The 26,608-nt window shown below is 45.3% G+C and overlaps 1 protein-coding gene across 1 annotated transcript in view; it reads left to right on the plus strand.

The window, feature by feature from the left end:
- PTPRJ (protein tyrosine phosphatase receptor type J) overlaps nucleotides 1-26,608 on the plus strand; it is a 53,823-nt gene that overhangs the window by 11,409 nt on the left and 15,806 nt on the right. Inside the window, exons 6-19 of the mRNA XM_045485228.1 lie at nucleotides 970-1,230; nucleotides 6,344-6,601; nucleotides 7,639-7,917; nucleotides 9,926-10,216; nucleotides 13,913-14,044; nucleotides 15,502-15,712; nucleotides 15,826-15,950; nucleotides 18,187-18,274; nucleotides 20,737-20,778; nucleotides 21,757-21,765; nucleotides 21,870-21,957; nucleotides 24,015-24,105; nucleotides 26,262-26,335; nucleotides 26,439-26,573. Coding sequence (XP_045341184.1) covers nucleotides 970-1,230; nucleotides 6,344-6,601; nucleotides 7,639-7,917; nucleotides 9,926-10,216; nucleotides 13,913-14,044; nucleotides 15,502-15,712; nucleotides 15,826-15,950; nucleotides 18,187-18,274; nucleotides 20,737-20,778; nucleotides 21,757-21,765; nucleotides 21,870-21,957; nucleotides 24,015-24,105; nucleotides 26,262-26,335; nucleotides 26,439-26,573 — 2,084 coding nt within the window. The remainder of the gene's footprint in view (nucleotides 1-969; nucleotides 1,231-6,343; nucleotides 6,602-7,638; nucleotides 7,918-9,925; nucleotides 10,217-13,912; nucleotides 14,045-15,501; nucleotides 15,713-15,825; nucleotides 15,951-18,186; nucleotides 18,275-20,736; nucleotides 20,779-21,756; nucleotides 21,766-21,869; nucleotides 21,958-24,014; nucleotides 24,106-26,261; nucleotides 26,336-26,438; nucleotides 26,574-26,608) is intronic.

The following is a 26,608-nucleotide window of genomic DNA, read 5'->3' on the forward strand; positions in this document are numbered from 1 at the left end:
TCATATACTGGATTAGGACCTACTCTAATGACCTTGTTTTAGCGTAATCACCTCTTTAAAGGCCCCGTCTCCAAATATACCACCTTCTGAGGTACTGGGTGTTAGGGCTCCAACATATGAATTTTGAGGGGACACGATTCAACTCTTAACAGCTGGGGGAGCAGGCTTTAGGCTGGGACCCAGGAATGGCTCCCACACTAAGGGGTGAAGTTTTGTCACAGTCTGCAACCCCCACTGTGGGTGTTGGCTTCAGAAATATATGTTCTGAGCTGTACTCTGGGGATCAGGAAGCCATAGGTGCCACCACAGCCACCGTACTCGTTCTGGAGCTAGGCGGCCTGAGCTCTGGGTATTGCATCTACATTCCAACTACAAGGAGAGGAAGGGCAGAAGGTAGTGCTCCATGCGTTCATGATACTTCCTAAAAGTCATACAGTACTTCTGCTCACATTCTATTGACCAGAACTCAGCCACATGGCTAATCTAGCAGCAAAGGAGGCTGGGAAATATAGTCTTTATTTCCGACAGCCAGGTACACAGCTAAAAATCTGGGGTTTTATGACTAAGGGAAAAGCCATGTAAGGAAGGGGTTTTAGGGGTCAACAGCAGCCTCTACTGCATGTTCCTAAACAGAGGTTCTGGGTATTTGAGATAAAGCAGCCAGCAACAGCCAAGGTCCTACCCCAGAGTGTTAGCCCGTGCCCACGTGGGTTCACCCCTCCTCTCATTTCCGGTGAATGACTTTGTACAACCTAAGCATGCAGTTTCTATGCTCTTGTAGCCAACTGTTTTCTCAGTGGCCAAAAATACCAGTTGCTAAGGGCATTGTAGGTGATAATACAAAGAAGAGAGAAAGGTCGCATGTCCCAAGTGTGCATATAATCTCAGTGTAAATATTTTGTGAGGTTCAGTCACCCTGTCTTCTGTAGAACCAGGCTCTAAATCTGGTTGTTTACTCTCTTCCCACAGCCCCCCGTCCAGTTTCCGACTTTCGAGTGACGAGTGTCAGTACAGGGGAAATTGGCTTAGCTTGGAGCAGCAATGACGCAGATTTCTTCAAGATACTTACCACAGAGGAAGGAGCTGGAAAATCTCCGCTAGAAACAGCCACCCAAAACCAAAGTATTGTCATTGGTGGCTTATACCCTGGAACCAAATATCGTTTTGAAATATTTCCACAAGGACCAAATGGGACTGAAGGGGAGTCCCAGACGGTTTACAATAGAACTGGTAAGCAAATAGGCTGTGTTTTCTGTAAAACAGTGGTGTTTCTTAAAGGAAATCAGTATAATTTATAATGCCAGGTTTTCCAAATACTGCTTTTAATTATCTAATGAAAATCTTAAAAACATTTATAATGACAGTAATGCATATTCATTATGTAAAATACATAGACAAGCAAAAGAAAATCACATAGTAAACTATCAACCAGAAATAATCACTGGTAACTTTTGGTGTATTTTTGATGTATGAGATAATCAATGATAACTTTTCTAATTTTAAATATGTGCCTATATTTTATTTATTTATTTATTTATTTATTTATTTATTTAGAATGGGGAAGGGGCAGAGGGAGAGAGAAGTTGTGGGGTTCCATCACATGAATCATGAGATAATGACCTGAGCCGAAATCAAGAGTCAGATGCTCAACTGACTGAGCCACTCAGGCACCCCTATATATTTTTTCTTTTACAAACATTGAAGTCATCTTATTCATGTGGTTTTATAATCTGCTTCTTACCACATAGCAGCTTATTATGAGTGTTCTTCCCTGCCAGTATAAATATTTCTACAGGATAATTTTAATATCTTCCTGGCATTCCATTGTCTAAATCGGGTCAACAGATAATAATGGCCTATGGGCCACATCTGGCCATTGCCTGTTTTTATAAATAAAGTTTTATTAGAATACAACCATGCTTATGTGTTTATATACTATCTATAACTGCTTTTGTGCTAGAAATGAGCAGTTGCAATAGAAAATATATGGCCCACAATACGTAAAATATTTATTCTGTGTCCCTTAAAGGAAAACTTAGTTGACTTGTGGGCTAGATCATTGTTACCCAAAGTGTGATCCAGGGATCTCTGAGAGTCCCCTAGATTCTTTCAAGGAGTTGATGAGTTGTTATTATTATTATCATACTGCTTCTAAAGTGTTATTTGGCTTTTTAAATCTTATTCTCTCATGATGAGTGTATAATGGAGCTTTCCAGATGCTATATGACAAGGGATGACATCGTCACTCTGATGGCTAATGGAATGTATGCTTATGTATTCTTATGTTTTAAAAATTCTTCATTTTTTATTTCTTTAAAAAAAATTTTTTGGTGTTTATTTACTTTTGAGAGAGAGACAGAGAGAGCGAGCGAGCACGCATGAGCAGGGGAAAGGCAGAGAGGGATTGAGACACAGAATCCGAAGTAGGCTCTAGGCTCTGAGCTAGATGTGGGGCTCCAACTCATGAACCGTGAGATCATGACCTGAGCCCAAGTCGGAAGCTTAACCAACTGAGCCACCCAGACACCCCTTCATTTTTTATTTCTAATACAGTAAATATAAATATAGCCTACATAAATAAAAATTTTCCTTAAGGAGGTAAAGGGGTCCTGAGATTCAAAAGCTTAAGAACCAATGATATGGATGTATTGTAAATTATTCAAGTACTCCCCTATTGTTGGAAAAGTAGATTGTAGATTATATATAGTCTTTCATAAACAGCATTATTCTTTGAGGCTAAGTGATCTTGATAAAATTATTTCATCAAAACAATTTAATGTTCATTACTGTTGTTTTTAAAATTTGAAACACATTTTTTGGGAAAGCTTGGAAAACATACACTATTCCTTGAGCTTTGATTGCAAAAGAATTAATCTTTTATATAGAAGGGAAGAATAAAAAAATGAGGCCTAATTCCTTTAGGCACACATGAAATCATTTGGGCTTTTGAGATTCTCCTTGTGTAGGTTTCTTCAACTCTGTTGGTTGGGTGAAGGCATTGATAGTTCCTTGAAAGGTTTGTTTCCAAAATAACGGACTGCTAAAGTACATTCCTTAGATGAAATGCAGTAATTCCATTTCAAGTCTGAATTTTATTTTTTTATTAAAAAAATGTTTTTAATGTTTATTTATCTTTGAGAGAGACAGAGCATGAGTGGTGGAAGGGCAGAGAGAGAGGGAGACACAGAATCTGAAGCAGGCTCCAGGCTCTGAGCTGTCAGCACAGAGCTTGACGCGGGGCTTGAACCCATGAACTCTGAGGTCATGACTTGAGCCGAAGTCAGATGCTTCGCTGACTGAGCCACCCAGGCGCCCCTCAAGTCTGAATTTTAGATTAGACTGTTGCGATGGCGTCTTAATGTCAACGTATATTTCTGTTTTTCTTTTGAGAATGTTGCTACCATGAGGATTACTGTGGTGGGGGACACTTGATATTGTGTGACTTGCCAATGCCCAGAACTTAATGTGATAATAGCTTAATATATTGGGGGTCTACAAAGTGCTGGGCTCTCATCTTTTATTTAAAAATTTTTGTCATAACTTCACGAGGTAGGCACTGTTAGCATCTCTGTTTTCCAGAGCAGGAGGAAATGGGAGTTCTGTGAGCTTTATAACTGGCCCAGAGTGACAAAGGAGTGAACTGACCTCTGGCTTTGAAGAATGAGGTCTCAAGCAGAGTGTGGACTGATGGTCAGCTGCAAAGCAATTTAGGACTATTCGTTGAGGAGAAGTTACATCTCTTGTACTGTAACCTCTAATTGAGTCCCATTGAATGGGAATCATGAAGAGTTGTAATAAGGCACTAATCTCTTAGGGGATTATCATTCTATGGTTGAACAACTTCCATTATTATTAAAGTCAGTATAACAGCATTAAAGGCAATTTTGAAGAAGGGAAACAAATGCTATATGATTCAACAGTTCCAATTCTACGTGTGTGTGTGTGTGTGTGTATGTTTGTATACATATGTTTATATGTGTATATGTATGTATATGTATTTATATGATATTTATATTTCCCAAAGGATTGAAAGCAGAGACTTGAACAGTTATCTGTATACCAGTGTTCATGGTAGCACGATTTACATCAGCCAAGAGTAGAAGCAGTCAAGTGTCCAGAGAGCAGTGGATAGACAAAACGTGGTATATCCACACAATAGAATATTATTCAGCCATAAAAATGAATGAAATTCTGATACCCACTGCATGGATGAACCTCAAAACATTATGCTACGTGAAAGAAGCTAGACACAGAAGGACAAATATTGTATGATTCTACTTACCTGAGGTTCTTGGAATAGGCAAGTTCATAGCGACCAAAGGAGAACAGAGGCTACCAGGGAGGGAAGTGTGGGGAGTTGCTGCTTAAGTGGAACAGAATCTGTGTTGGGGGTGATGAAATATTTTGGGTATAGACAGTGATGATAGTGTCACAAAATTGTGAATGTATTTAATGCCTCTGAGTTGTACATTTACAAATGGTTAAAATTATAGATATGGATATTTTGCCACCATAGAAAGGAAGGGAAACAAGAAGAACTCTGCCTTCTAACCCCGCTGAATTCCTTTCACATCTGTGTCCACAGTCATAGGTTTTGTTTACATCGTTGTAATTATTATACAAATAATTGTATTTTGTATTTCAACTATTTTTTTTTTAACTCAGTGTATATTATAGCCTCCCTCCCATAGTATGTATGGTCTTTATGTTTTTAGTGGCTGCAGGATGTTTCATTATATAGCCAGATCACAGTTTATAGAGCCCTTCTCTTTTTATGGAATATTTAGGTTATTTCTATTTTTTTTTTATGTTTATAGATAATGATGTACTTTTTTCTTTTTTTGAAGTTTATTTTGAGAGAGAGAGAGAGAGAGAAAGAGAGAGAGAGAATGCATGTGGGAGGGGTAGAGAATCTCAAGCAGGCTCCATGTGGTGAGCATGGAGCCTGACGCGGGGCTTGAACCCTTGAACCCTGAGATCATGACCTGAGCTAAAATCAAGATTTGGATGCTCAACTGACTGAGCCACCCAGATAATGGCGTCCTTTTATGGTCTTTTGTCTGTGGAATCCCTGTGACATCAGGAATCTGGTGGTAGGGAAGGAAGAGTCTCAAAGCTACCTACCTTTACAGAGGAGCCACTTAAAAAAATTTTTTTGGGGAAGAGAGTACATGCGTGTGGTACATGTATGTAAAACACACACACACACACACACACACACACACACACACACACACAAGGTTTTACAGTGAAAATATTTCCCTCTTTTGTCCCCTCACTCAGTTCCTCTCACGAGAGGTGACTTGGGTTCCCAGGTAAAGAGAAATGTTTTGAAAGCAAGGGCAGAAAAGTAGTAGCTTACATGGTTATTTCTGGGCCTCGATCTGTGCATGCTCATTACAGCTGGTTCGGTGTGTAGAGGTGAGATGTGGGGGAGCAGGGTACCCCGAGTACCCCTGTGGGAGAGTTCTCTTCTGACCCCAGCTGGGAGGGTGGTTGGGGTGTGTGCGTACGTGTGTTTTCCCTTCTCCACGCTGGCCTCGAATACTCTCAACCTAGCAAACGTCAGCTGTCCATTTCAGTTTTTCTTTTTGGTATATGCCTGTGTTACAGGAAAACGTTTTCTTTTCAGGGAGTTAGATTAAACACACACACACGCCCACCCACCCACACACACATACACACCCCCACACACACCAAACTATTTATTGAGCTGTAATATACATATTGAAAACACACACGTCATAAGTGCATAGTTTGATGCATTTTCACCAACTGAACCCATCTGGTCATCAGCACTCAGATCAGGAATCTGAATAAGACCTCCACCCCAGAAGACCCCCAAAGGGGGCGTTTTTTTAAAATTTTTTTTTTCAACGTTTATTTATTTTTTGGGACAGAGAGAGACAGAGCATGAACGGGGGAGGGGCAGAGAGAGAGGGAGACACAGAATCGGAAACAGGCTCCAGGCTCTGAGCCATCAGCCCAGAGCCTGACGCGGGGCTCGAACTCACGGGCCGCGAGATAGTGACCTGGCTGAAGTCGGACGCTTAACCGACTGCTCCACCCAGGCGCCCCTCCAAAGGGGGCGTTTTTATGACAAAAGCGAAAGACCAGAGAACCCACAGGACAGATTGGTAAGCTTGCTCATCTGTGTCACGGAAGAGCCAAAATTCTCGAAAGACAGGAGTGTGCGTGTTTCTCGCTTGCTTTGGAGTTTGCCCTCTGTGAACTCGTCTGAGACTTTGCTGGCAAAAGAGTAAGTTCTCTGGACACTTTGCAATAAAGCTGGGTGTTAAGATGGCCCTTGACACTTGCTTTGTACCTCGTTTCCTCCCACCAGATCCCAGTGCTGTCTTTGACATCCGCGTGTTCAACGTCACCACAACCGGGATGGAGTTGGAGTGGCAGAGTACGGACAATGCTTCCGAATACACCTACCACCTAGTTATACAGTCCGAGCGCGGCTCTGACAAGATAAACACTTCTCGCAAAGAGATCACTCTCAGGGGTTTGGTTCCAGGCACCTTATATAACATCACGATCTTTCCAGAGGTGAACCACATCCAGGGGGAGCCCAGCTCCACGGCACAGTACACATGTAAGTCTCTTAAGGACACCCTGGTAAGTGGTGTTCTTTCTGATTCTCCTGGAGGGTGGGAAGCAAGCATTGGTTACACGGTGAGGTAAGTGGCCATTGTGTCTCGGGGCTCCAGGTAGAATCTGAAGCTGCTTAAGCTGGAAACATTGGCCTCCGCAAAGGTTCTGGTGTTCTCTTGGGGCATTGGTGCTGAGCTTCTAAGGAATTGTCCTTAGAAACAGAAAGATCCGATAAACATGGACAACATAATTATTCCATTCATTCCTTGGGAATACGGACTAGAGGAGAGTCACCTTGTCTTGGTGACATTAGAAGATACTGCTCAAATGGGGAGCTTTGCTTGCAGAGTAGTAAGGAAGGAGTCTTGCTAATGTTTGATCTAACTATATGGTAGAGATAGATGGTAGTTTGTATTATCTTTTTCGCATATATTTTCTCTTTCATTAATCAGATTTCCAAAACAGATAGGAAATTATATCTGGAAAATATATTTCAGATAAACTTAAAAAAGAAGCCTGGAAAATGAATTTTTTTGAGATTTAATCTGTATAATTATTTTCTGAATGTCTTTTTGGGAAGCCTTCTGTATTTTGAGTCAGCAAATGTTAGCTTTATTTATTCTTTCCTCAAAGGAGCCAGGCTATTTTTAATTGTTTTTTATTTTTTTTTTTTTTTTTTATTATTTTTTATTTTTTATTTATTTTATTTTTAATTGTTAAAAAAATTTTTTTTTATTGTTTATTTTTGAGAGAGAGAGAGAGAGAGAGAGAGAGAGCAAGCACAATTGGGGGAGGGGCAGAGAGAGAGGGAGACACAGAATCTGAAGCAGGGTCCAGGCTCCAAGTTGTCAGCACAGAGCCCGACGTGGGGCTCGAACCCACGAACTGTGATATCCTGACCTGAACCAAAGTTGGACACTTAACTGACTGAGCCACCCAGGCACCCAGGAGCCAGGCTATTTTTAGATGCAGTAAATAAAATAGTCCTGGAATTCAAGGCTTATCCGTGCCCTTTTTTTTTTTTTTTTTAAAACTAAGGGCCTAGCAATGTAGCCAACATTGAAGTAAATACCAGCACCACGGAAGCAACCTTAAATTGGCAGAACTTTGATGAAGCTTCTGCCAGGTATACCTACTACCTTTATATTGGGAAGGATGGAAATTTCAGCCAAGCAACACGACTAGTCACAGACATTGGCGTCACCTATGCTACCGTCACTGAGTTAATACCTGGCTCGTCATACACAGTGGAGATCTTCACCCAAGTGGGAAATGTCACCACGCCACTGGCATCTGGCAGGCAGTCATTCTGTACAGGTGAGTAGCCTCAGGTGCCTTGTGCACTCTTTCCTGTGTGGTGCTGACCTTGCAGGTAGGTCTTCTGCAGGCTTTAGTTTATTAGGTTTCGGGTCGTGTGTGGTAACAGACCCTGGACTTTCCGAGAAAGCCCATTAGCTTAGTAGGGCTGTCTTGTCCTCCTCATTTATTCATCCAGCAGATATTTATGCAACACTTACTATACGCCAGGCGCTGTTAAGTGACACCCCCAAGTCTCTGCCTTCCTGGAACTTCGATTCTGGTGGAGAAGACAGACAGATAATAAGTCATTAGATGATGATTACTGCTAGGGAGAGGGAAAAGAACAGAGAAGGGGGAGAGGAGATGTTTATGTAGGACGCCCTGGGAAGGCCTCAGTGAAAAAGTGACTGTTGAGCAGAGACCTGAAGGAAGTGAAGGAGCCGGCCAGATGGCTGTCAGGGTGTAGAGCATCATAGGCAGAGGAAAGGCCAGTGCAAAGGCCCTGAGGCTGGAGTATGCCTGCTGTGTTGAAGGAAGAGCAGGAGGCCAGGATGGCAGGAGTGGACCAATGGGAGCAAGAGGGTGATGGGTAGGTGGTGCGGCCCCGGGAGGTGGAGGGCTAGGAGAGGGATGCCATTCAGGCTTGTGGTTCATGATTTGGCTTTCCCACTGAAGGAGATTGAAAAGGATATTGTCAGAATGGATGCTCAGCCTTTTTGCCTTTCTCATCCTTATCTCTCACTGTAAAAAGTGCTATAAAGAGAAAGGTAGCCCTGTGTTCAACCTAAGGAGCTTTCAGAGAGCAACCCAGGGAGTGTTCTACAGATGGCTGTGAGTACTTGGGCTCACGGGTCTATTGGGGGCACCTTTGTCACCCCGGCGCCCGTGCACCACCTTATTCTTCCCCCTCTTTGTACCTGCCCCTTTCCTTGCTTAGACCAAGCTGCTCAGGTGTGTTCAGGCTGATTTGGAAGCTGAGGGCTGTCATCGGATCAGCCTCCCTGGTAGCGTAGGAGCTGGCACTTTGATGACCTCTGACCTTTCAGGTGGCGCTGCTAAAGAAATCCCTGTAGCTCTGAGTCACCCCTGCTCCTCGGGCCCCGTCCACCTGGTCTAGAAGCTGATCTTTGGGATTTGGGTGGCTTCTGCTGCCGAGACTTACCCTCGCTGTAATTATTGCAGTCTAGAGCAAGAGAAAAATACGAGCGTTTATGCCCGGGGGTGGCCGGAACAGGGGCTGTGGGGGTAGCGGTGCGTTGGGCGGGTTACTTTCCCAGGCCTCTGGCGGAGCATGTGGGAGCTGTTAATGGGTGGTTTGTTAATGCTTTTCCTGCCTTAAAATACTGCAGCACCGAAGCAGTGATAGTATTCTGCCCCCACCACCTTAGTACAGAGCTCTCTATTTACAGCAGTTTAGGGTCGGCCGTCAACAAAACTCTATTGGTCCTCAGACAGGTAGAGACAGACAACACACCATTTGAAAGATGAAGAAACTGATCCCATTTACTATTGATTATTCCGCGTGTTGTGTGTATACAAAATGCCCTGGACTTGGATTCAGGAAACCCGGGGTCCAGTTTTGGCTTTGTTGCCTAGCAACCAGGTCATCTTCAGCAACTTACGCAACCTCTCGAAGCCTCAGTTGATTCATCGGCAGAGTGGGGCAGTATTAACCCTCCCTCTTCCAGAAGGATTGTCAGGAGGGCCCCAGAATGAAGGAGTTGCTGCCTCCATACTGTTGTGATATCGCTAGCTCTCGCAGAGCCCCGTTCTCTTCCAGGGTGGTGATTGACAGCCACTTTCACAGAATCCTCATACAGTCCTGCTGCTGAGGCTCGGTTGGGTAACCGGCCCAGGGTCACACAGTTCAGTAATGCCTGGTCCAGCGTCAGCCTCTGCGTCTTCTACCATTCTGCACGGCTGTCTCCTCATCACAGATGAGCCGGGATTCGACTGCCCTCTAAGTGCCGGCGTTTGCAAAGGCACCCGTCCCGGACGCTGATGATGTGCTGTGCTTCCCTTGCAGATCCTGCACCAGTAGCCTCCTTCTGCTGCGAGGTGGTCCCCAGAGAGCCAACCTTGATACTCAAGTGGGCCTGCCCTCCCGGCACCAACACAGGCTTCGGGCTGGAGATCAGCAGAGGGGCTTGGAAAAATGTGACAGACCTGGAGAGCTGCTCCTCGGAGAACGGCACAGAGTACTGGACGAATGTCACATATTTGAATTTTTCTACCTCCTACAACATCAGCATCACTGCCTTGTCCTGTAACAAGACGGCACCTCCCACCCAAAACACCTGCCTCACTGGCATCACAGGTGGGCTTTGTGGTCCACCCCTGGAGAACGCTGACCCAGCGGGTCTGCACGTGTGGCCTAGAAATCCATATTTCTTTTGAAATTTCTGCTAAAATATATATTTTTTTAACTTTATTTATTTATTTTGAGAGACAGAGACAGAATGAGAGGGGGAGGGGCAAGCAGAGAGGGGGAGAGAGAGAATCCTAAGTAGGCTCTGCCCCACCAGTACAGAGCCAGACATAGGGCTCGAACCCACGAAACCGTGAGATCGTGACCTGAGTTGAAACCAAGAGTCGGGCACTTCACCGACTGAGCCACCCAGGCGCCCCTAAAATATTTGTTTCTGCTGCCATAGACCGTTAACCCAAATCTGTAGAAATCAAGTCTTGAAGAGCAGGGTAAGAGAGACTCATTTTTAACATCCCAAAAGTTTCCTTTGCTTTACAGAATAATTCGCTGCCACATTTTCTTTTAGGTAGTGAGTTCCTTGATTATATTACATGAGAAAAGCATTTTCATAGAAATAGTCAAATGTACACAGAAGTAGAGGAAAGCATAAAGAAACCCACATATCCATCATCGCCCAGTTGAATATTTGTCGGAGTTTGACCAATCTTCTTTCATTTATACCCCCCTCCTCCCTGATTGGATTACTTTGAAACCAGTCCTCATCATTCTATAATTTTATTTATAAATACTTTAAGAAGTATTTCTCCAAGATAGGGGCTCCTTTCCCCTTTCTTTCAGACATAACCATATTGCCATTACCATCACACTGAAAAATTGAACAGTACTTTTATTCATTATTATCATATATTCGGTCAAGATTCTTATTTTCTTGGAATCCATATTGATAAGCTCTCTGGCTGTTTTGGAGAGTGGGGGGTCACTCACTGCACAGGAGATCCCCCTAGTCAGACTTTTCAGGCTCATCGTTCTTATTTCTTTGGAAGAAAGTTGCTTCTTATATCTTTGCTTCATTTATATCTGTCTTTTGCTCGCCATGTCTTTGCCAATGTTATGTGTTAGATCAGCCTGGCGGGTTGGTTTTGCTTTGTGCTTTTCAACCCCTGGATGTGTTTCCTTTAGGGTATCAGAATGTTTCTGGACAATTTCCAAAGAATTCGTGGTTGACATAGTAAGAAAAAAAGGCCTCTTATTACAGGGACACTGACTTGAAAAGTGGTGGAGGGGTTCTGTGGACAGAGTGTTGGATTTAGACAGGCCAACCTGGGTTTGATTCTAAGTTCTGCCTTTTACTAGCTGTGCGATCTCAGAGAAGCTGCGTAACCTCTATGAGCCTTGTTTTTTTTCGTTATAAAAAGGGGAAGTAAGACTAGCTTTCAGGACTGTTAAACAAATTAGATGAGGTAATTTGTATGGAAGGCCACTTGACAGCGGCCATGTATGGCTGCTCAGGTTGTGCAGCACACAATTCCAGGGGATACCATTCATATGGACTACAGTGTGCACGGGGCTCCTTGGAGTTGTGTAGTCCACACTGTAGAGGATGGCCCTGGGTCACACTCCTTTGGGTTTCTGCAGCACTCTAGAACATAATGGAAATAATGAACCTTTTTGTAGTTCTCTTTTATCACGCCATCTCTTGAGCTGCTGAGGAACATCAACCACATCTGATTTGGTATCTCTAGGGCTACGCTCAGTGCCTGGTGAAGAGAAGGAACTTGTCAGAAGTAGTTTCTGAGCCTGAACAGTATGGTAGGATTGGATAATGACCACTTACTTAGTTCAGGGATTCTCTTACTTTTTATTCTGTAGCTCTCCCTTTCCTCAGATGAATTTTCGTATACAAATTTAACACGCCTTTTATTTACTGGAAGAGCAGAGCTGCATTTTCCCTAGGAGAGGTAGGAAGCGTTGGTGGGTTGGGTAAATCTGGGGGAATTGAAGTGATGGTCTTTTAACCAATATTTGTTAGTTGTGCTGTGTGTGTCTGGGGTTAAGGGACACCGGTGAGTAAGGCAGACGGGGCCCCTGGAGCATAGGATTCAGATAAGCAGAGAGAGGGAAAGCGTTTCCAGTCTTGCAGGTAGATGAGTTAGCCTGCCACCCACAGTCTAGTCCTCTCTGGGCAGCTCAAAGGCAGAGCGCTGGGGGGAATCCTGGGAGCCTGTGTTAGGAAGTCTGGCCAGGCGGTTGATGATTAGACCTGGGAATGGCGCCTCCAAGCGGTCACTGCTGTCAGTTACTTGAGTGGTTGCCGAAGCCTGGTTCGGAGCTGCACGGCCTGGTAGAAAATGTGAGTCTCTTGCAGAATTTAACCTTTTTTAGGAGCTGCGTTAAAAAAGGTAAGAAGGAACAGCTGGCATTGATTTCAATCACATTTTATTGAACTATGTTGAAAACATTATCGTTTCACTGGGTGAAGTAATTTGTGTGATCTGTGTGAAGTCCATTACTGATGAGATACTTTGCATTCTTTTTTTGTGCTAAGTCTTTGACGTCCGTCCGTGTTTCATGTGTGTGGCTCATCCGAGTTTGGGCTGGTCATATTTTCAGAGCTCAACTGTTCCGGGTGGCTGGCGGCTGCCGTGCTGGCCAGTGCACGTGTGGGAGTCTCGCGGTGGTGTTTTTGTTCAGCTTTCTCAGCCTCCTGGAATCTTGACACACTAATGAAAACACTCAAACTGTACGTGGGAGACAAATTTAGGTAGAGTGCATGTGTGTATGGTGTGTGTGTGTGTGTGTGTGTGTGTGTGTAGAAGGATCATCTTTAATTCAGCATTTTCTTCTTTTGTGTTCATCCGGAGGGTGACCGCACAAGCTCAGCTCAGAAAGGGGAGGCACGTCATCATGAGGGTCATGTGTGGGATGTTCCTGTGTGCGCTTTCCTGGTTTCTAGGAAGAGGGTCGGTCGGGTTTCTCTGGTTGGCATTTTAAACCAACTCAGGCAAAAATGAGGACTTCAGTGTGAAGGATGTGGAACAGGAACACAGCCAGGTCTCAGGAGAAAGTGCCTTCTCTCCATTGCAGCTTTGCTTCCCTCTGGGTGTCTGTTCTGTTCCATCATGGTCCTCAGCGACCAAGCCATCTGGTGCCGCGTCCATGCAGTGGGCAGGTGCTGCGGACAGCTCCCTCCTTGAGTTCCAGCCACACAGGCCTTTTATCTGTCGCTCTCCTCCTGCCCTGCTTTTCAGGATACGGCACCTGCCGCCTCTGGGTCAGAAGGGCCTGGGGAAACATAGGAGCGGGAGGTTGTTTTCAACTAGCAAGTTTGCTGGGAGCTTTCTCCAGGCAGGTGGCGGGGCATGCTGGAGGTGCCATTGTGAGCTGGGGGATCTGCCAGCTCTGCCTTCCACTGCCCTTCCCTGCCCCTTGCTCTGGATGAGCCCAGCACACCACTCCCACAGCGAGGGCAGGACTTGAGGGCATGGTAGCAAATGCCTCCTTAATCATTTTGTTCTTCTTTTTTTTTTTTTTTATATTTCTTATTCTGAGAGAGAGAGAGAGAGAGAGAGAGAGAGAGAGATCGAGAATGAGCGCGAACAGGGGAGGGGCAGAGAGAGAGGGAGACACAGAATACGAAGCAGGCTCCAGGCTGTCAGCACAGAGCCCGATGCGGGGCTCGAACCCATGAACCACGAGTTCATGACCTGAGCCGAAGTCAGATGCTTAACCAACTGACCCACCCAGGCACCCCTCTTCTTTGATTTTAAATGGTGGGTGATCATGTTTTGTTTTGTTCTATTTTAGATCCCCCTTCTCCAGACGGATCCCCGAATATTACATCCATCAGTCACAATTCGGTAAAGGTTGAGTTCAGTGGGTTTGAAGCCAGCCACGGACCCATCAAAGCTTATGCGCTCATTCTCACCACTGGGGACGGTAAGGAGGGGTCAGTTACGGGTTAAACAGCCAGTGAGCTGTGTCGTGACCGGGTGCCATTCCTGTGCCCACTGAGGCACATTAGAGATACAAATACGTGTCTGTTTTTACACTGTAGCCCACACTTTGGCACTGAGAAGCGGGAGGGTGAGCTATTTGCCCGACGGTCTAGGTCAGGATTGACAGATCTTCTGTAAAAAGCTGGATTGCAAAGAGTTTAAGCTTTGCAGGCCATGCAGTCTCTGTTGCAGCCACCTGACTCTGCTGTTGTGGCACAAGAGCCACCGCGGAAGATGTGTGAAGAATGAGTGCGGCTGTCCCCATAAAATGTTGTCTACCGGAAGGGGTGGCTGGCTGGATTTGGCCTGTGGATCCTACCTTGCTGACCTCTGATCTAGGTTTTTCTTCTCTTTTACAACACAGCGTCCTCGAGGTGGCAGAATATTAGTCTTAAGCAACTCTCTCTCTTTCCCTCTCTCACCCACACACTCACATACCCACACCCCCCCCCCCCCCACTACCATACTCAAAGGGTGGCTGTCTCTTGAAGGAAAACAGAAAGTGATTTGCATTTGTGGTGGGAACTTGCAAAGAGCCATCCTCACAGCTGAGAGTGGAGGAGGCCCTCAAGCCCCCTTTCCTGACAGGGCTCCTTTACATTCTTTGGTGGGAAGGAGGGCACGACTAGAGGGTGTCTTTGTTAGCTGTGTGTGGGTGCTTTGCACAAGGCTGGGCTTTCAGGACCCAGTTCTGTTGTTTTTGTTGATTCTTTAAATATGAATCACGCAGGGGCACCTCTGTCCGTTCTCTCAGCCCATGATAACTGCCCTCACCTCCTCGAGGACGTAGAGATCAAGCACCTTGTAAGGGGAGTGGGGATCCTGAAAGACAAGGACTTTGCTCGTGTCATAAACGCACGGCAGAGTTTCAACAACTAATGCTGAGATGTCTCAGTCTCTCTGGCTTTTTGTTTGGGGTCTGTTTCAAGTCATTGTGTTGGAAAGGTTTTCAGCAACATCCAAGCTTATACCTTCGCCGAATGAAGGAGGCAGTGTTTCCTAGTGACCACAATGACCAGTACCAGCCTGTGGTGGATGAGACCACACGCTCCCAGTTGATGGTCTGAGTTAGAAATCAACCCCACTGTGTGGGCGGTGTGGCCTTGGGCCCAGGTCCTGCTAGCTTTCCCGGCCTTCATTTTCCCATCTGTAAGATGGGACTAGTCAACGTATGTGATGAGACTCTTGTTAGTTGCTATCGTTTAGTGCAGAGAGATTATGTAAGTCAAACAGTTAGAACTCAACAGAGGTAAAGCCTGGACCGAGAGCACCCTTGTGCTCTGTCATCATTGTCATCATTATCACCCAGTGTCAATGTCATTGTGTAGACGTGGGCGAGACGTAAACCTTTGTCTGGAATCCCTTTCTCAGGACTTTCCTTCTGTGTGTCTTTCTTAGCTGTTCGCCCATCTGCAGATGTTTTGAGATATACATATGAAGATTTCAAAAAGGGGGCCTCAAATACTTACGTGACATACCTCATAACAACAGAAGAAAAGAGACGTTCTCAGGACTTGTCTGAAGTCTTGAAATACGAAATTGACGTTGGGAACGAGTCGACCACGCACGGCTATTACAACGGCAAGCTGGAACCCCTGGGCTCCTATCGGTAATGCCTGGTGGTTCTTGCCCTTTGGGGCTGAGCCTCCCGAGCGCAAAGCCCTACGTGCCTGGGGTGGTGGCCGTGTCTCAGCAGCCTCTTTCCTTCTTGTCATCCTACAGGGCTTGTGTGGCCGGCTTCACCAACATCACCTTTAACCCTCACAATGACGGACTCATAGATGGGCCCGAGAGCTATGTGTCCTTCAGTCACTATTCGGATGCTGTTTTCCTGCCCCAGGATCCAGGTAGAGAAAGAACGGCGGTGCTGTTAACATTTCAGTGGGTTTTTGCTTCTGGTGTCCACAGGAAGCCTGGATTTGTGTCTTCCATCAATTCTCATAGTCACGTGGCTCCAGGAAGCAGGTCTTGGCCGCCTGGGAGGGCTGGGCTCTCCTCCTAGAAGTTGAGATGTCACCAGGACCCATGTCTGTTCCCTCGACTAAGGTCCCCACGAGCCCCCACCCCACACTCTCCCTTCTCTGAGTGCCAGCTACACTTCCACTCTGCAAACACTGCATAGGCCTTTGTTGTCAGTGTGGTTATTTGTGTGACCATGTGCCAGGCACACAGTTTCACTTTCGGTACATAGAGCCTTCGAATGTGAGGGTTGGAAGGAGCCACAGAAATCGTCTTGTCCCGTTCCTCTTTTAGAAATGAGGCTGTTAAGGCCCAGAGAGGGGCAGTGACTTGCCCAAAGTTACACAGTGACTCAGAGACAGGCCTGACAGTCTTGCCTCAGACTCCTTGTCAAGCACAGCTGTCTTTTGTCGCACAGAATCATTTAGGAGCGTCAAGGACCCAAGCGGGGTACATACTCTGCCTTCAGGCCAGAGACAATGTGACTAACCGGTTTGTTAGTTGGTCTGGCTTTTGTACTCGATAGTTGTTGGCTTTGGGAAAGAAGCCCCAGAAGCAAAGTGCAGGGAGTCCCTGCAGCCTTCCCCAATAAACAAAAGGGTGTTGTGTCCCATGAGTACCGAGCTGTCGGTATTTCCGCTCACACGTGGGTGTTAATCTCACAACGTCAGAGGTGGTGGGAACCATGTGGAACATTTTGGCTTGTAGTCTTTTGTTTTATTTTATTTTATTTATTTATTTTAAAAAATTTTTTAACGTTTATTTATTTTTGAGATGGAGAGAGACAGAGCATGAATGGGGGAGGGGCAGAGAGAGAGGGAAACACAGAATCAGAAGCAGGCTCCAGGCTCCGAGCCATCAGCCCAGAGCCCAATGCGGGGCTCAAACTCACGGACCGCGAGATCATGACCTGAGTCAAAGTCAGACGCTTAACCGACTGAGCCACCCAGGTGCCCCTTGGCTCGTAGTCTTTAAACACTGGTCACTCCACCAAACAAGAGCCAGTCCGGAGATCCTGTCTGCTGCCACCTGACCTCCACGAGAGCGTTTCTGCCTGGCTTTCTATTTTATTTATTTATTTTTTAAATGGTTTATTTATTTATTGTTAAAAATTTTTTTTTTATTCTTTATTTATTTTTGAGAGAGAGAGACAGTGAGGCAGAGTGTGAGTGGGGGAAGAACAGAGAGAGAGGGAGGCACAGATTTCAAAGCGAAATCTAGGCTCTGAGCGGTTAGCACAGAACCCGACATGGGGCTTGAACTGCAAGATCATGACCTGAGCCGAAGTCGGACGCTTAACTGACCGAGCCACCCAGGCACCCCAAATGTTTATTTTTGAGAGAGAGAGAGCACAAACGGGGGAAGGGTCAGGAGCGGGGACAGACGATTTCAAGCAGGCTCTGTGCTGACAGCAAAGGGTCCGATGCGGGGTTCAAACTCATGAACCGCGAGATCCTGAGCTGAGCCGAAGTCAGATGCTCAACCGACTGAGCCACCCAGGCACCCCCTGGTTTTCTATTTTATTTTATTTTATTTTATTTTATTTTATTTATTTATTTTTTTTTATAAAATTTTTTTTTTAACGTTTATTAATTTTTGAGACAGAGAGAGACAGAGCATGAACGGGGGAGGGTCAGAGAGAGGGAGACACAGAATCTGAAACAGGCTCCAGGCTCTGAGCTGTCAGCACAGAGCCCGATGCGGGGCTCGAACTCACGGACCGAGAGATCATGACCTGAGCCGAAGTCGGCCGCCTAACCGACTGAGCCACCCAGGCACCCCTGGTTTTCTATTTTATATATTGGGCTGCTGCATGCAATTTCACGTGAAGAAAGGCATCAGCGGTAAGAACAACTTGAAAATCGCAGATGGCCCAGTTCTTTAAGTTTGCAGTTGAGGATACTCAGAAGAGAGGAGCACTGACTTTCTCAAGACCAGCCTGTTATGGTGGACTGGGGATAGGGAACCCGGATCCCAAATGCCAACTCTATGTCCAAAGGCGTTTAACACACACACACACACACACACACACACACACACACACACACTCTGGTTTGAGGACCCTGGGTCGGTTGTTTGTTCGTGAACATCTTCTGAAGTGCTTTCCATTTGGACTTTTCTCAGGTGTCATCTGTGGAGCAGTTTTTGGGTGTATCTTTGGTGCGCTGGTAATTGTGGCTGTGGGAGGCTTCATCTTCTGGAGGAAGAAAAGGTGACTGTTGCTCATGTTAATAATACCCTACTTTTTTTTTTTAATGTTTTTTTATTTTTGAGAGAGGAGAGAGAGACTGAGCACGAACGGGGGAGGGGCAGAGAGAGGGAGACACAGAATCTAAAGCAGGCTCCAGGCTCTGAGCTGTCAGCACAGAGCCCAAAGTGGGGCTGGAACTCATGACCGTGAGATCATGAACTGAGCTGAAGTTGGATGCTTAACAGACTTTGAGCCACCTAGGCACCCCGACAATACCCTACTTTTTATTTTTTAAATTAAAAACTTTTTTTCTATGTTTTATTTTTATTTTTGAGAGGAAGAGAGAGAGAGAGACAGAGCATGAGCAGGAGAGGAGCAGAGAGAGAGGGAGACCCAGAATCTGAAGCAGGCTCCAGGCTCTAAGCTGTCAGCACAGAGCCTGATGTGGGGCTCGAACCCACAGACTGCGAGATCATGACCTGAGCGAAAGTCGGATGCTTAACTGACTGAGCCATCCAGGCGCCCCGATAATACCCTAGTTTTTAAAGGAGCTTTTTACTCTGGAAAATTTCAGACATTCTCACAGTTGGAAGGACTCGTGTCACGAGTTCCCATGTCCCCGTCACCCAGGCTCTTCACTATCTGGCCAGTTGTACTTCGTCTCAGCCCCTACGGCATCAGGTCGGGGCAAACGCTGCAGTGTGCAGTACTCCTTTCGAACAGTGCCCTCTGGTCCACAAGTCAGTGTTGAGGTGTTAAGAGATTTCATTAAAAAATTTTTTTTTAAGTTTATTTATTTTGAGAGACAGAGAGAGTGGAGGAAGGGCAGAGAAAGAATCCCAGGCAGGCTCCATGCTGTCAGTGCGGAGCCCGATGTGGGGCTTGAACTCACGAACCGTTGAGATCATAACCTGAGCCAAACCCAAGAGTCGGACGCCTAACCGACCGAGTTGCCCGGGAGCCCCAAGAGATTTCATTCGAGAGTTAGCTAAGTTTGAACACATGCTCTGACTGACTAGCGGTTAGAGAGCTTCGCTGTAATGTGCACATAGTCTGTGATGTAGGGATAATAACGGGACCTAACTTGTGACACGGGGGAGCGTAAAATAAATACAAGGCTTCAACAGTGCCTTGGACCCTGTATGCTACTATTGTTATCTGTACAACTACCCTTCGAGGTAGTTAAATAGTAAAAAAAAATCACAGCTCTGTTTTGCTAGCTCACTCTGTACCTGAATTTGTGTTTTCCGTCAAATCTCATACTCACCCGGGCTCTAGGAGGAAGGTCTTGAAAGCCGCCTTGCAAGGAGGCACAAGCTGAGTATGGGAAGCGTGGAAATGAACTTGAACTTGGTGTTTGCACTTCATTGCTCAGTCTCCTGTCTGACCGTGTGGCCGTTGAAGCCTGCGTATCAGCTGGGATTCATTCCTGGTTGTCAACTGCTGCCAGTTGGAGAATTTCATTCTGGCTCAGAGTTCCTTGATGTAACTCTGCCCGGTCCCTCTGCCGCCATCTTGCCCTGTAGGGCTGACAGGCAGAGTAAAAAAAATGTTTTCTGAGGGAGGGGTCAAAGCAGCTTTATTGTTTCTTGTTAAAATAAAAGTTGTACATGCTTGTGGCCCCCCAAAAAAACAAATACAGAAGAGCAAAGACACTGGATGATTCATAATCACAGCCCAAAACGACTCTGAATGTTGATAGGATAGTGAAACTCACACACAAGTGGAATCCTATTATGTGTATTATTTTCTAGTCTGCATTATTATTTAAGACATTGTGTACAGCTTTAAATCTTCATTTTAAGTGGCTGCGGAGTATTCAATTGTACAGAAATTATTCAACCAATTTTGCTGATGTTTTCAGGTTTGTTCTTTGGTTTTTTGTTTTTGCCACAGTAATCTTTGAGCACATTCCTGATTATTTCCTTAGGCTAAATTCCAAGGTGGGCAGTTGCTGGGACAGTGGGTATGATGCATGTTTTCAGTTTGATACGCACTGCCAGGGTGCCCTCCAGAGGGTTATTTTTATTTTTTTATTTTATTATTATTTTTTAACACCAGTATGGGGTTTGGCCAGCAATGCAGGAGAATGCCAGATGCCCCGCCTCCATATCTACAGTGGCTATATTTTCTGATTTATTTCATTAACTCATCAGAAAGGCCTTTCTCAAGAAACAGCATGAAAAAATGAGTCTGGCTTTACCAAAGGGTCAGCTGCTAATGTATTTTTACCCAAAGATATTCCTAAAAGTTGCCCGAGCAAGATTCTTCCATACTTTTGGATGGTATGAAAGAGAGTTACTTCATAGATTTGTAATCAGTGTTTGCTGCTTAGACCATGAAGCTTAGTATTAGTGAATGGGATTTAGTGCCATATGTGAACCAATTCCCCGGGGAAAAGTCCTTTGGTAGATACGTTGAAGGGGAGAAAACACAGAATTACCCTTTCTTGGTCTAATGGGTCTTTGTTTCTTTCAAAACAGGAAAGAAGCAAAGAATAATGAAGTATCCTTTTCTCAAATTAAGTAAGTCTCTGGAGTTAGTTATTGAGAATTTTTATTTTACTTTATTTTTTATTGTTTAAAAATTTTTTTGAAGTTTATTTATTTTGAGAGAGCAGGCGAGTGGGGGAGGGGCAGAGAAAGAGTGATAGAGAATCTCAGGCAGGTTCTGTGCTGTCAGAGAGGAGCCCGATGTTGGGGGGCTTGAACTCATGAACTGTGAGATCATGACCTGATTTGAAACCAGGAGTTGGATGCTTAACCGACTGAGCCACCCCGGTGTCCCTCTAGTGAATTTTTGATGGAACTTGCTGTCATTTTTCCTGATTGACACATTTGGCCTTGATCCTGCAGGAGTTCTTGCTAACTTTGTTTTTCTGCAAGGACTCTCTGTTTATTAGTCTCCTGAAGCTGCCTGCTTCCTTGCCATGTTCTACTATGGCAAAGTAGAACCTTACTTCCATATTCTACCAATAAATATGTACTTTCTGATTTTTTGTTTTTTTTGAGAGCATGAGTGAGGGTGGGGGGAGGGGCAGAGAGAGAGGAAGGGAGGGAGGAAGAGAGAGAGGGAGGGAGAGAGAGGGAGGGAGGGAATGTCTTAAGCAGGCTCATGCCTAGAGCAATGCCTGATGCCAGGACTCTATCTCACAACCTTGAGATCATGACCTGAGCCAAAATCAAGAGTCAGACCCTTAACCGACTGAGCCACCCAGGTGCCCCTCATATTTTGTGATTTTTGAGAACAAATAAACGGGTTATCAATAGGTAGGAGACCTTGTGTAAAGTCACAAAGCCCATCAGTTAAGTGACAGGCTCTAGAAGGGAGATTTCCTGATTCACACGTTTCATTGTTTTGTAAATAACATTCTATTGACACGCCCTCCCCCCATTATACTCTGGTTTTTGTTCCTGTGGGAAGACGTTTACCATCATTTCTAGACTCATGATCCAGTCGGTGTTTCTAATTCTTATTCTTTTCTTTCCCTTTCTATGATGAAGACCTAAAAAGTGAGTAGCCTCTTTAATTTTTAAATAACTTGTCTTTTTCTGTTTTGAGCATGAATTTTACTGGATGTAAAAAAAGTCCTCATAAGCTGTTTTTATTTTCTTAGATCCAAGTTAATCAAAGTGGAGAATTTTGAAGCCTACTTCAAGAAACAACAAGCGGACTCCAACTGTGGGTTTGCAGAAGAATATGAAGTACGTGGTTGTAAATAACGTATTCTTAATTGCTTTATGTTTCTCCTGCAAGTTGGAAAACCGCCTGTTTTTATTGAGTGGGGGAGCGCTGGATAAGAGGCGGCCCTCTTAGAGGGGAGAGGAACTCTGTCAGGTAGACCTCAGGGGTCCTAGTGGCCCTGTGGGCTGCGAGCACTTAGGTGTACCCTCGCTTCTAGTGGTTTGTGTGTTCAATCTTGTTGATAAATGAAGATTATGCGGAGAGGGAGAGAGAGCGAAAGGTACAGAAACTAGGCGTTCAAGTTCAAGTCTGAGGGCTGTTAACTGGGGTAATTAGGAAGCTGTTCTGGCTGGCATTTCCGGGCTGGGGCTTGACAGCTGTGTGGCCGACATTGATTCCGGAGCATTCTGTGAAGTCCTGCGGAAAGAGTTCTTGCCTGTCAGTCCCCATGTGCTCTACCCCCCACAGCAGCTTGGCCAAGCACACTCGCCCTCCCTGGGCTGCCCTGCTGTGGTCTCTGCCTTTATTGAATCTACTCCCTCTTTGCATTGGTTTCCTGCGGCTGCAATAACAAATCACCACAAACTGGTGGCTTGAAACAACAGAAATTTATTCTCTTGCAGTTCTGGAGGCTATAGTAAGTCCAAAGTCAAGGTGTCAGCAAGGCAGTGGTTCCTCCAAATCTCTGGGGGAGAACCTCTTGCTTGCCTTTCCTGATTCGGGTGGCTCCACGCGTTCCGTGGCTTAGGGCCCAGTCACTCCACTCTCTGTGGTCTCCTCCTCCCCCTCCCCATGGTTCCCCTCTGGGTGTCTTGTGTATAAGGACACTTATTGGATTTAAGACCCACCCACATAATCCAAGATGATCTCACCTCAAGGTTGTCAACCTAAATACATCTGCAAAGACTCTTTTCCAAAATAAGGTCACATCCACAGGTTGTAGGAGTTAGGAAGGGGGCCTGGCTTTTTTGGGCCTGCCATTGAACCTACTGTGCAACTCAAAGCACAGCCCAGGAGGACTTAAATTCTCTTTCTACCTGTTTCATCTGTGACATGTGGTGTTTATTTAATTCTGCCTCGTTGTAACATCAGTTATTTCGAAATTAAAAAAAAATTTTAATGTTTATTTACTTAAAAAAAAAATTTTTTTTTAACGTTTATTTATTTTTGGGACAGAGAGACAGAACATGAACAGGGGAGGGGCAGAGAGAGAGGGAGACACAGAATCGGAAGCAGGCTCCAGGCTCTGAGCCATCAGCCCAGACCCCGATGCGGGGCTTGAACTCACGAACCGCGAGATCGTGACCTGAGCCGAAGTCGGACGCTCAACCGACTGAGCCACCCAGGCGCCCCAATGTTTATTTACTTTTGAGAGGGAGGGAGAGAGAGACAGAGAGAGAGACAGCATGAGTGGGGGAGGGGCAGAGAGAGAGGGAGACCCAGAATCAGAAGCAGGCTCCAGGCCCTGAGCTGTCAGCACAGAGCCTGATGGGGAGCTGGAACTCACGAACCACGAGATCATGGCCTGGCCGAAGTCAGATGCTTAACTGACTGAGACCCCCAGGCACCCTGACGTTAGTTATTTCTGCCTGTGCCTCTCTCCCAGGGTGTAAGCACCTGGAAGGCAAGGATTATCCTTTTTCTTTTATTTTAACCTCTGCATTAGTTTCCAAGGGCTGTGGTCACAAAGCACTAGAACAACAGCAAATCCTTCTCTCACAGTTCTGGAGGCCAGTGGACCTAAATCAAGCTGTTGCTAGGGCCGTGGTGCCTCCGAAGCCTCTAGAAGACTTCATCTCAGCATGGCCGCCTCCCCTTGAGTGTCTATCTCAGCGCCTCTTCTTCTGTAAAGACGTCAGTCCTGTTGGATTAAGGCTCCCCGTCCCTAATCCACTATGACCTCATCTTATTTTGATGACAAATACGGCTGCATTCCCCGGTCCTGGGGGTTAGAACTCCAACATACCTTTAACTCAAAACACCTCTGCCTTCACACTTTGTTTTGTCCTACGCGATGCTCAGTATAAATAATATCTGGACACTAACTAAATGGATGACTCATTTGTTTTGTTTTCAGGATCTGAAGCTTGTTGGAATTAGTCTACCTAAATATACAGCGGAACTGGCTGAGAACAGAGGAAAGAATCGCTATAATAACGTTCTGCCGTGTGAGTTGTTTTTTCCACAAGATCTTCCCTTTTGTCTGTCCCTGGCCATCGCCCCTCTCACAGTGGAGGGAAGTGGGGTCAAGATAGTTACTAACCACCTCCACAATTATTCAGGAGTCACCTGCGCTGTGCTAATTTAGCCTTGTATTTAGGCATATTCCTTTGAATCCAGGCCTCATGAGAACCTTATGCCATAGGTGGTAGCATATTCATTTTGCAGATGAGGAAACGAGGCACAGGGTAGCTAGGTGATTTGTCCCAAGTCACACAGAGGCCCGTGGCAGGCAGGCCGGGCTCTGGATTAGGTCTGTCATTTCTTTCAGGGTAAGGGTTAGAGTCTGTGCTCTTATCCCCTCTATCTCAAAGCCCCTTTATTTCAGCTAACATAGTTCTAGAAAGGAAGTGGGTAAGAGGAGGACAGGCAGGGAGTAATGCTTTCTGCTTGTCCGGATACATCTCTGGTTGGCTGAATGCATCCCACTGCTAATTATGAATTGTATCTGGATTCACATTTTGAGAATTAACAATATCTGCCGAATGCATGGGGCTAACGACAAATTGGGTTTAAAATAAGAATTATTTGTTACATCATCCATTCAGATGAAATGTGAACCTTCCTCCACAGAAAAGTTCTTTGCGGTCTTTCTTTCGGATGAGAATTAGGGTACAAAGACGTATCAGTCGATTGCAGCTGTGTTCTGATTTAGGCGTAATTTCTAGGTTCTGCTGATACTTTTTACACCAGGACATTTAGAGACATTGTCGTTTTATATTTGAGGCTGTGTTTCTCTTTCCTGGCCTAAAACATTAACTTCTGTTTAGATTCAGGATTTTTTAGCTTGTGTGCTTTCTCTTCATCTCCTCCCTGTGCCCCCTCCCCCCCATCCCCTTTGTATTGGCAGCAGGCATTGAACCTTGTTCCAGGAAAAATGCTTTGAAAATCAGGCTAGTGGGATACGCCCCCATCCTGCCCTTCTAGGGTTAACCCAGGATCACTGGCCTGATCTTACAGTTGCTGCAGAGGTTTTCAGATCGAGAGTTCGGGTACTGTTTTTTTTTTTTTTTTTAATTTTTTTTTTAACGTTTATTATTTATTTTTTGAGGAAGAGAGACAGTGTGAGAGTGGGGGAGTGGCAGAGAGAGAGGGGGAGACACAGAATCCGAAGCAGCTCTAGGCTCCGAGCTGTCAGCACAGAGCCCGACACGGGGCTGGAACTCACGAACCGTGAGGTCATGACTTGAGCTGAAGTCGGACGTGTAATCGACTGAGCTACCCAGGTGCCCCTCGGGTACTGTTTTTATTGGGAAAGTTCTAGACTACGAGTCATGTTGGTAACCGAGCTTGGAACTGTCATATTGTTTTGTCCAAGAGGAGGATGAGATGGTATATAGTCAAAGACAGGGAAACACGTGGTGCTGCTGATTATTCCGCCTGACGTTTGAAATTCTCAAGTTATTATTTAATTTCTTGAGTTGGACACATTTGTGTGGTTTTGAGATGATAGTATTTAGAAAACATGAGAATTTTTGTGTTTTAGATCTTTCCGCCTATAATAGTCTTACACATTCAGTTTATTCTGGAATTTGGTACTGTCTTGTCCTAATAACATTTCTATGAAAATAAAGTATGCAAATTTGGGTGTTTACCCTGCCATTGGTGGAAAGGGCACTAGAGTTGAATTCTGACTGCCCTTGACCAGACATCAGTGCTGGGAGAAGTCACTTAATCTTCCTGACCCTCAGTTTCCTCGTTTGTAAAATGGGTACACAGGCTGGTAGGGTGGTTTTGAGGAATAAATAAGATTGCTCAGTGCACTCCCTGGCTCACGGCACACACCCAAGGATGTTAATAGTAGTAGGTTTGTGTTGTTTCAGAAGGTGGTCTGGTATGGTTAGGAGCTTGCACCCCAGCGTCAGGCTGCCTGAGTTCGAACCCTGGTTCTGCCAGTTACTAGCGCTGCCGGGTAATTGCCTAACTTCTCTGTGCCGGTCACAGAGGCTGACTGTGAGGGTCAAATTAAGGTCATCTCATTTTCTGTAAAATGCCACGCAGCACACCCTCACAATGTGTTGCCATTTTGTACTTTTCTCTCTTATATGTAATTCTCCTCAAACATTTGCTTCTAACGGGGGCCTTTTTTCTCTTAATGTCATAGATGATATTTCCCGTGTCAAGCTTTCTGTCCAGGCCCATTCAACTGATGACTACATCAATGCCAACTACATGCCTGTAAGTGGGGGGACGTTCCCATGGCACGGCTTGTAAGGATGAAATGTTCAGGGCTCCTCTTTGTTTCTCTGACGCTGAATTTCTGTCACTTTCCATGTTTTAGGGCTACCATTCCAAGAAAGAATTTATTGCCACCCAAGGGCCTTTACCCAACACTCTGAAAGATTTTTGGCGTATGGTTTGGGAGAAAAATGTGTATGCCATTGTTATGTTGACCAAATGTGTCGAACAGGGAAGGGTAAGTATCTTTGATTTAAATTATTAAATTAAATT

This window comes from Leopardus geoffroyi, chromosome D1, assembly GCF_018350155.1.
Source record: "Leopardus geoffroyi isolate Oge1 chromosome D1, O.geoffroyi_Oge1_pat1.0, whole genome shotgun sequence".
Classification (NCBI taxonomy): domain Eukaryota; kingdom Metazoa; phylum Chordata; class Mammalia; order Carnivora; family Felidae; genus Leopardus; species Leopardus geoffroyi.